This window comes from Cydia fagiglandana, chromosome 15 (assembly GCF_963556715.1).
Source record: "Cydia fagiglandana chromosome 15, ilCydFagi1.1, whole genome shotgun sequence".
NCBI lineage: Eukaryota > Metazoa > Arthropoda > Insecta > Lepidoptera > Tortricidae > Cydia > Cydia fagiglandana.
The window spans coordinates 11,559,002-11,569,936 of NC_085946.1; the positions used below are offsets into that span (position 1 = coordinate 11,559,002).

At 37.5% G+C, this 10,935-nt stretch overlaps 2 protein-coding genes across 5 annotated transcripts in view; one reads left to right on the plus strand and one right to left on the minus strand.

The window, feature by feature from the left end:
- LOC134671371 (uncharacterized) overlaps positions 1-10,935 on the plus strand; it is a 305,131-nt gene that overhangs the window by 220,220 nt on the left and 73,976 nt on the right. The window lies entirely within an intron of this gene.
- On the minus strand, positions 240-10,638 carry LOC134671348 (REST corepressor 1). Of its 4 annotated transcripts, XM_063529179.1 has the most exons (12): positions 10,302-10,638; positions 9,841-9,993; positions 9,547-9,761; positions 8,594-8,782; positions 8,098-8,187; positions 6,962-7,077; positions 6,610-6,841; positions 6,019-6,172; positions 5,611-5,695; positions 5,411-5,478; positions 4,369-4,463; positions 240-3,656 (listed from the first exon to the last, which is right to left on the minus strand). In XM_063529179.1, exons 1-12 carry the CDS (start codon positions 10,405-10,407, stop codon positions 3,564-3,566), a joined length of 1,596 nt encoding a protein of 531 aa, XP_063385249.1. In that variant the 5' UTR covers positions 10,408-10,638; the 3' UTR covers positions 240-3,563. The 4 variants fall into 4 exon arrangements, with proteins under 4 accessions (XP_063385249.1, XP_063385248.1, XP_063385250.1 ...); XM_063529178.1 differs by lacking the exon at positions 5,411-5,478 and having other exon boundaries at positions 5,543-5,695; positions 10,302-10,607; XM_063529180.1 differs by lacking the exon at positions 5,411-5,478 and having other exon boundaries at positions 5,543-5,695; positions 9,841-9,978; positions 10,302-10,606.

The window sequence follows — 10,935 nt, forward strand, 5'->3', positions numbered from 1 at the left end:
AGGAAAGTAAAATGCGTTTTTTTTTAACGTATACATTTTTATAGTATTTTTGAGGGTTCAATTTAGGCAAAAGTATCGTTATTTATGGGGGGTCAAATATCAGAATGGAAATTGTATAACAAATCCATTTATACCCAAATTACAATTGCTTATCTTTTATATTTGAGATAAGGTTGAAAGATTGAACTACTACATATATCAAAACTATTATTAGTAAGGTAGGTAAAGTGAAATGCTCGTTTAACGTACTTATGCTTATTTAATATCCTTAAACCAAAATCAAAGCTTCCTCGATTTTAAACATTGTACCTAATAATTTGTAGAAACCATAAGTCATTCAGAGCGTTACTCGTAGACTAACACGGGTTATTTGAGCTTTAACTTAAATAATAAAGAACTTCATAAACGAAAATGATTAATATCCTTAATATACAGAACACATCATTTCTAAATAAAAAAATAATTTAATTCAGCAACAATTACCTTACTTGCTCTAATTAGCATCAATAAATAAGATGACTTCATTGTGTGGATTTCTTTGGAGTTGTTGACACATGTAAAATAAGACTAACGATTTTTTCTAATATATTTCAAGATGTGTCCGACGAATTATTCCGGAACTTTAAAAATTGGATTATTACAAGCAAATAGTAATGTCAGCGTTTTAAATATTTACAAGCGTTCAGCAAGTCTAGGGTACAATAATGAAAAACCAGTACCAGCTTAAAAATAAGTTCAATCGGAATACATGATCACATATTGAAGCGAAGATGATCCCGCTTAAAATTAAAAATATACAAAATTATGAAATAAACATATTACGTCAATGTGTTAGAAAGCTAGAACAGCGAAAAAGACTTTTAGGCGGACATTTCCCTGTTATTATCGAAACAAGTAGCCAAATGTTTTTAAGAGAAATACGAAGTGCTTATATTTCATTGAAAATGCTTATATCTGGTGTTAGTTACACACAAAACTGAAACATCACTACGGCAATAAAAACATAATATCGGTAACGACGTCTTCGGTTCGGTAAGACCCGATATATATCATCTCATTCGTGATGTACGTACATTAAAACTAGTACATTATGCTTTAAAATTACGCAAGTATAAATCCATTAACCTAAATTGAACGAAATCTATTTAGAATAAGATTTAAAATAGTTATAATACTATAAAATAAGGTTAAATTTCAAACTATAAAAACACGCTTCCACACATAATTGCCCTAAACTGTGAGCTGTCCTTTAACATACAAAAATATCGTTAATAGTATATTATTTTTGATATATCATCTGCTCCTACTAGATTTAACTAATTTACTATTTGGAACAATAAAGGCTTATTGCCCGATTTTGAAGTTTATTTGACTGGTAGCAGACATACATTATTTCGGTCATAAATTTAAATTTTAATGTTGACCCCATGTAAACTACCAAGCCAGCTTCAGACCAGAATCAAGAGTGTATAAGAGTTGTATTCCACATGTCCAATGTGTTTTGTCTCACATTTTGCTTAATTAGAGTGAGACGCAATGACATTGGACAAAGATATTGGACAGTTGGAATACCACCCTAAGATATGTGCAAAATAAAACTGATGCTTACCTATCTTAAGATATTTACATTGCTTCGAAATATTTAGTTATTATACATAATGTTCTCAAAATAACCAAGAATGTCATACTTCGGGCATCGTAGAATATAGTCTATCTAGATATCTAGATTGTATGTTAGTTTTAACGTAAAACTATAAGCGACGTGGACATATAAAATTGATAATATACTTATCCATAAATTAAAGACTACATGAAAATGCCTAGCTACTATTTGCTCTTACTTATACAGAATACAAAACTATTATCAGTAACACCGCAATATTTGCAGTACTCTGTCATATGCGTATATTAAGATGCGAGTATACGAGACATAATTTATCCTCATTCAAGGCAAGTGAATATATTTCTATACCTTAGAAACGCTATCACACAAATCCAGGGAGATCATTGATAGTGTTTAGTTTAAAATTTGTGACTTTCCACGGGAAAGGTACCTTATGGCAGCTGTCGCTTATGTCGCATATAGCACCGCAACAGTATTGGAGCGGCGTTAATAATACCGTAAGCGCCATAAGGTACCTTTAACCGTGGGACGTCACATCTGCCGTGATGCATCCATTAATAGCCAAACAGTGATTATTTTATGAATATACCCTTATCATTCGTTTAGAAGTCAACAAAATGTGACTGTAAGCATGGATTTTATAAAAGCCAGTAATAAGCATGTCATACTAAACCAGTACTTCGATGTTTATCATGTGACGTGAAACTTGCCTTCACAAAACCTAGTCTTATAACTTGAATAATCCAATTCAATAAAATGATGCTTTCCTGAAGCGTATACTGATACTGACAGTAGGTACTCTGTCCTTTTTAATATACAACCGCCAAAACATCATCTACATCACTTGTATCTTCCATAATTTATTTATTACATTTAGCACAATATCGTTTTACATGTGCACATTTTGTGCATCACATTGAGCCTATGACGTCTAAGGATCTGGATTTACAACGAGGCATTATTTCGCAAAAGTGAAATGCGATAATATGACATATGACAGTACTTGACAGATTGTCAAATTACTATATCATTTTTATCACATTTGCGAAATACTGACTGATCACTGATCACACTGTTGTTTTAAATATTTCAAAATAGCCCTATCTGTGGTGTATATTAGGCGAATTCAGAATGTTATAGCAACACGAATGTTCTTTTGTGACAATACTTGATAGTAAGATACTAATAGCTTGACAACCCTATTGCATGTTCTACGAGGGTTAAACATTTTATTTCTTTTTATTTAAAAAATGTCTAAATTATTTCTTATCATCACAAGATTTAATTAGGTACTACATATCCCGGTAGGAAAATTAAAATTCATTACATAAGAAATTTAAGAAATGTCATAGAATAAATATTCTAATTGTGAATATATTGCTTCGATACACTCATTTCAGCAAACTTAGCAAATCATTCTGTGATTTACTATGGATGAAAAGCAAGTGATACAATGACTCTATAAATTCATTAAAATTGTCAAATATATGCACCTAAATATGGCTTCATCCCAAAATATCGCATTTTTAACCTACACCAAACTATACAATTCAAGGATACTTCAGAACATTAATAAAAATGTGGCATTTTGAGATCGAGGCGAAACGCACCCCTCACTTTTCTATTCCATGAAAATAACATGTTTTATTTCTACACAGAATTGCCAAATTCTTTTATCGTAATGGAAGAAAAGTGTCCATGATATCATTCCTACTCTATTCAAACGTAAGTATCCACTTTTCTATACAGTTAGTATGGCAACGTGGGTACTTAAGTTGGGGCACCAACCTTACGACGATAACGTATACATTTTTGGGACACCCTTCTTCTATTAGGACCGAAAGAGCCTGTGACCCGCGAGGTCCTGATCCTACTATGTTACATGACCTGTTGGTGTTGGTTAGGTGTAGCAGTGTTTGCCAGGGTGTGTTGGTGCGCATCACTTGGTGGGCTTGTGCTTGGGCGGCGTGGTGGGCGGCCCGCCCTGCTCCGCCGGCGCGCCGATGGCTACGCCCTCGCTGTCTACTTCCGTCTATGAGAAAAAAAATACATGATTTCTACGACAGGCCCTACTGAATGACGAATGACCCACACAGAAATGTCGAAAAGATTGAACTCTTATGATATGAAATAAATACATATTTCATTTATTTTCGACTGATAATATAACCTCTCTTACGGCTCGGCCACGACATCGAGCGACTTGCGACGGCGGGAGCGAAAACCATTGGTAGGAGCGTGACACAGCGAACGGACCTTTCGCTCCAACCTATGGTTATCGTTCCCGCCGTCGCAAGTCGCTCGATGTCGTGGCCGAGCGTTAGTCTTTTAATGAAACTGTTCAAAAATCGTATAACTCCTACATAAATAAGCTCATAGTGTACAATCGCCATCAGATACATATATCGGAGCGGCTAAGGCGCTCACAAATATCTGAACACGCTTTTATTGTCAAGTGCAGTTGCGGTGTAAGGCCTGAGTGGGCGCTGACGCTCGACGCCCCGCTGCACGCCCCGCCGAACGCTCCGCTTCGAGCGTCCACTCAGGCCTTACACTTAAGAGTGCGTGTTCAGATATTTTTGAGCACCTCGAGCTCTCCGATATATCTGATGGCGCCTGTACATTACACATGTGTGGCAATAACAAATACATAAGACGTATTTTACAAGGATAATATTAACTACATTTGCATTATTGAAATTCTGAATAGAATAGATTGATTTAGATATATGTTCTTGACTTACTTTTTCATCCTTAGATGTGATTTGTGGGGAAGATGTCCCATTGTTAGCATTAGCGTTATCAACGGCACTTTCAGCGTTCTCCGTGCTTGTGGTTCCTGAAGACATAATATTTAAAAATCAATGATAACAGCTCACTACATCAGGGTACAAAAATCCAACATTGACATGATTAGTGAGACTTTTTCGGTTATACAGACAGAAACACGCGTTTGTTGTTACAATACAATAGTCACAATAACTATGTGTCTAAGTTATTTTAAAGTCACTTGCTTAGCATCCTGTCACGTTTCATAATCATAACCATATCCACAAAAGAAACGTGACCATAATGGACTACCCGATACTAAAACGATACAAGTAACGAAAAAACCAAGAAAATTTCACGTCTGATTGTAATGAGTAATGACAATGACCCCACAGGAATAGTTATTTGTACAACAAGAGATCAAAGTTTGATATTTCTTCGAGTGCTTATTTTGAGTCCCGTGCAAGCGAAAGATTCTATAATAGATTCATGAGCGTAGCGAGTGAATCTAATTTAGAATCTTGATCGTAGTAAGGGATTCAAAAGCGCACAAGATGTAAATAACTTTGATGTCGTGTAGTACACAAAAATTTTCACCCTAAGCAGTGAGAACATATGCTAGAGGGACAGAGATAATAGAACCCAAGCATATTGAACTTGTATTAGACCCCGCATGTTGAAATGACATTTGACTATAAAGGTCACTTGAATGACATTTTGTCTCACCAAGTGAGCAAAATCGCATTTTGCTCACTGTTTTTAAGAAGCAAAGTACCCTTGTTTGAGCTGCTGAGGTGAAAAGTATATTGTTATCTTGAGAGAGAAAAAAGCGACAAAAGTAATGTGAGAAATGGTAGGGCTTCATTTTTACCAATCCGGCTTCAAGTGTGGTTCATTTGGGGCCCAGGTTGTATTATATGAGCCTTACTGCATAAAGTGTAGTTGTATCGTTGGCGGTATTAGATAAAAGTGAATCTTATTCCAAAACCATAAAGTCCAGTTTGCACGGTGTTGTACCTGCGGGTATGTGGTTGGCGTTGCCGCGGTCGGCCTCATGCTCTCCCGGCACGGCGTCCAGGTTGTATCTTTGGCTTTATAAAAGTGAACCTTATACCAAAACCATAAAGTCCAGTTTGCACAGTGTTGTACCTGCGGGTATGTGGTTCGCGTTGCCGCGGTCGGCCTCGTGCTCTCGCAGCACGGCGTCCAGGTTGTACCGTCGACGGTACGAGATGAAGAACGTGCGTACGTGCGCTTCGGTCTTCGTGCCCAGTGTCTCTGCGATGGCCTGGAAGTCTTTGCCTGAACAAAAAAAAACAATTTACTTAGACTACTACTCTTCGTAACTTCATTTTAAACCAGTGATGTAGTAGTAAAATCCAGTAGTATCGTTTTATCAGACCAGCCGGCGTATGACGGATGGCTTTATCCATCTTTATCCACGTGATAAAATAACTGTCACTTTTTAACACTGTGGGATAGAAAGTGACGGACACCGTTTTATCACGCTGTCACATAGACAAAAACGACCATCATATCCGTACTGATCTGCATGTCAATTTCAATGTCTATGATGACATAAATTATGAAAAATGCAACACATATATGGCATTATATCAACTTACCGTATTTCCTAACTGCTGTCACGGCCATTAATAGTTCATCATTAGTCCAACGCGAGTTAATTTTGGCTGGAGGCTCACCAGGCCTCAGTTCCTCAACGCCACTGTCTCCGACTTTACGCTTCATTGCACTCAATTGCTGCTTATTCTGTTGCACCTGCGAGACATTCACAAGCTTTAGTTTTCGCAAAGAATACAAAATCAAATTTAAAAAAGCACTAGCAAACTAAGAACGACTGGTAGTGCATATCTGGATTATCCAAGAAACAAGTAGTAGGGTTTTGGGAATGTATTTATAAATAAATTGCGACATAAATAATAAAGGACATGGGAGGTATGAGTTTCTGTGGTGCAGAATGCATTTCTAGGCAAATGCAATACCGCCTAGTGTGTATTACAACAGATTAACACTACTCTTGTTCGTCAGGGAGCATTGGTTGTTAGAATCACATTCTCACATTACATCACACAAACGCTTCACATGTTAAAAATTAATAGAAACCATGGGGATTGTTAGCAAGTGTCGACGTAGAGTGAGAATGCGTCTCCCGCTACGGTACTACATAGCGACACTGTCGACGGGTGGCGTCTTACTTGTCTCTTGAGAGATATAATTTCTCTGTCCATGGCTTTGAGCATCGCCTCGCCCTGATTGACGAGCCCGGGCTGCGAAGGCTCGCCGGGCTGCGGGCCGGTCGCCATGGCCACCAGATCATCATGATTGATGTAAATGCCTCTCGGCAGCCGGTGCTTGTATCGCTGCTGTTTGGAGCCGGGCCCGCGCCGCCCCGACGGGCCACAGAGCGGTCTCATCGTCCCCGTGCGTCTGTCACATCACCGCCAACATTCAAACAACAATCCTAATCGATTCAAGTCTAACTTTAATGACATGCAAGATTCAAACGGATGGATACAATGAGTGTTACCTAAGCTCGGAGGATACTACCTGGCGTGCACGAGGCAGGCCTGACACAGCTTTTGCGAGTTGTGCGCCGTGGTCTGGGAGCATTGAATGCCGCACACCGAGCACCACTTGCCCGCGCCCTCGCCGCCGTTCTCGCCCTAAACCCCAACAACATTTTACTAGCAAACAACTCCTTACGGGCTCCTACGTATAGGTCAAACTTTCAAGGACTCCCTTACACACTTCTTTTAAAAACCCGTTAAAATGTCATTCTGCACACACAGTTTACTTATAAGTTTATCTGGGGCTGTTAAAGGAAGCATGCGGGAATTAGGTTTTAGGGGAGAAGGTTTGGAAGCGCGAAATTATTTCCATTTATAATTATAAGTAGTGCAATAAATGTCTGTATTTAATATAGATTTATGATAATTATGACAAAGTTGTTAACATGAACATCTCGGAAACAACATTCATTCCATTAATTATAGCGCAAAGCACCCTCCTGTTTAGTGAAGAGGATAAAAAGCATTAGGACATCAATATTGTTGTGACAATCCATGGAATTAAACACCACATACATATAATAAGTAAAACATCCTCAACTGAGAAGTTCAAGTAGACACTTGTTAAAAAAACAGGAGACTACTCATCGGGATGAATAATTAAAACCTTATTTCTTTGAAACAAATAAAAGTTTCACATGAGACTAGCAATAGTATGTAGATAAAAATGCAGAGCAGTCAAAAACAAAAAACAATAAGCAATAGCTAACAATCAATTAATAATACATGAAGCTAACAAATAATAAACGAAAATATAAAAATAAATTTCAAAACTAAAGGATGTGGTATTTTATAATGAAAAAATAATTAGATGCTATTGCTAACATGAATTTATGATATGCAATCTACGAAAATCAAAATGATGCGTAAAGCGTGGTCACAAGCCAAACATCAGAAAGTAGACATGAATGATAAGTGCATTACTATAGGTACTGCATGACGAAAACAGACACCATTGAATGGGAACCTTGGAACAGATCAACGTCTGGGAGAGGGAATCTGACAGACATCGAAATATGAATGATAAAACACCAATTAAATAGACAGACATGGTGAGAGAATGGAAGAAGACACCGAACATCGAGTTTCCGTGAGAAGTGAAGTGGGAGGACCCACCTGGGCGCCTTGCGAGCCGCTGCGCTCGCCGCGCGTCGCCGGGCCGGGCGACCTGCTCCCGCGGACAATACCCCGATGGATAGTCCACTTCTGTCATAGCCAACACATGCCCATAACTCATAAAGAACTATAGCAGATTTCAAGTATAATACCTAAGTCTTTGTTCAGTCAACGGGCACCATTAAACGCTGAGTCGGAAAAGTCAGTTTGTATAGAGGACTTGGAAACTAAAATTATTATCAGAAAGTGGGACTGCCAATCAAAATTTACACTACTCTGCATTTCTATTCACTACTAGTGCCACTATAGAGGACTGATTTTATTGGACAATCCAGATAGACCATCAGCAATTATCAAATGGGGAAAGATCTGAATATCCAGTCACTTTGTTAACAAATTACATACACAAAATAAAAGTGGGGCTGTACAGCAAAATATATTTGGTAATGAGATATTCTACATGTAAGCTTTCCTTGTAAATGTTAGCAATGCCTACCTTCTCATCATTATCAGACTCCTTGTCGGAGCCTCCGGGCTCTGAGCCAGCACCAGAGTCCCGCTTGCCTGTGCCTGATCCTGTAGCGGTGCGTCCTTCACCGACCACATCCATCAGTGATGTCCGTGCTCTTGTTTTTTTCCATGAATAGTAATATTTAACTAATGATGCTATTGATTTATCAGGTAACTGTAGGAAAAACAAAATATTGTTAAAATTGTTGGAAAAACATCTGTACTTTTTTTACTAAAAGAAATACTGTTTTTCATATGATATTAAAGCCCAATAAACCTCATACTGAGAATGAAAATTTTTGCCAAAGAAATCTAATTTTTTTCTTCAATAATTAAGTATATCGATTCTAGGTTTTTTGACCCCCCCCCCCCCTCATTGTCACACTTGGTCACATTTGGCGAACCTCTCCCCCCTAGTGTCGAAGTCGGCAAATCGAAAGGTTGTACCCAATTACCCATTATTCATATTTTATCAAAATATCATTGAAAATAGAAATATTAGTGATTTTATAAACCCATAACTGATTAGGAAAGAAAATTAAATGATAAAAATTATTATTGATCCAAAAACTTGTTATTTAACTGTACAGCGAAGTTAAAGTGACGTCAAAAACTTTGTGAATCCCCCCTCCCCTGTCACAACATGTCACATTTTCTTGACCCCCACTAAACGTGTGTGATTATTGGATGACCCCTTAGGGCCACTTCCACCATCCCACTAACCCGGCGTTAACTGGTTAAACCTGGAGTTACCATAGTTACTAGTACAATTTACTAGTACTTATTGAAGAAAAAACTACATTAAAATTTGCTGTTTGAATATTTTAAGAGACAAAAGAAATGCTACTTTATTTGTTTTATATAAGGTTCAACTTCCAGTGAAACAGAGTGTAAGTACAATGGGTAGCAACACTAGAGTAGGTAGTAATTAGGACTTACCATCTGCCTAATTCTGTGAAAACTTTTGCCATGAAACTGGAATGCTTGCTCAAACAGCACTTTATCCTCCACTGTCCACTCATCCGGAAAGGGTGTGAAGTTTGCCAAATCCATTGAGGCCCTATTTAAGTCATGTTTATGCCAGAATAGCATACCAAGTGCTTGTTCACCGTTATATCCATATTTTTCTTTAGCTATAGTTATGTATTCGTCCACTATAACAAATTTATTTCAACAATGATTAAAAATTCAAAATAAAATATGTAAATAACTTAATTTAGATATGAAACTTACATTTCAAATCAGATATGTCACAAGTAGGTGACCAGACAAGCAACGCTCTGTCAGAAATGAGTTCGGGTCTTCGCTGTTCCAAGGGTTCCAGCTCGGGGCACACTGCCTGGTAATCCCGTCCTACTCTTATCTTCTCAGCTGCAAATGGCACTACTGCTTGTTTCATGTTACATGACGAGGATGGGATGAGCAGTATGTAGATGGAGGCAGATGTAGATGATGAGAAGCATAAAAAAGAAAGCATGAATTGAGATGATATTCATAAAATCATGATAATGCTGGTGAGTATACAACGACGTAAAAGCCCCGCAAAGGATAGTTTACCCCGCGGATGGACGACTCATACTGACTGACGTATTCGAGATGAACAAAAACCACATGCAATCTTTGATATGTCCATCCGAAAATAAGCTCAACCTTAAGATAAGAAAGCAACCAGCAATTATTGAAGAGTACTTTACCATTTTCATCCTCAGAACTGGAATCTGGACTTCCATGGCCATTGGGGCTAGGCCCTCTCGACCGCTTCCCGTTTCGAACATCATTACTTCGTTCCGCCAGAACCATGATTAACTAAATAAGCACTTAAGACAAATAATATAAACTCAATTTTACACAAATCACAAATTCATTTACTTAAATTAAAATATACTATATAAAAACGAATATTATTGGAAATGCGGAGCTTCGCACTTCAATTCAAACCACCGCATCAATAATTTGACAAACCAGCTACGATACGCAACGGTTCATTTAATGGCGTCTGTACTTGACTTGCGGCATTCACTTCGTGTTTGTCTTGAAAATATTTATTAAAATTAACCGTAAAGAAAATATTTACCCTAAAACTAATAATCTCCTAGAAGAAAATAACAATTTAATGTCTTTATAGCACGCAAAATTATTGATACAATTTGCAAATCAAAGCCAGAATTAAAATTAGATGCTAGCAACACAGTGAGTACAGACTTGATGAAATGAAACATTGCATTCAATATTAATTAAAACGATTTATTCAATGACCTTTTAATTATAGAGCCTTAAATATTAAAAGTGAGGCGAAAAACACTATCAAAACAAAAATTCCCCCAATAA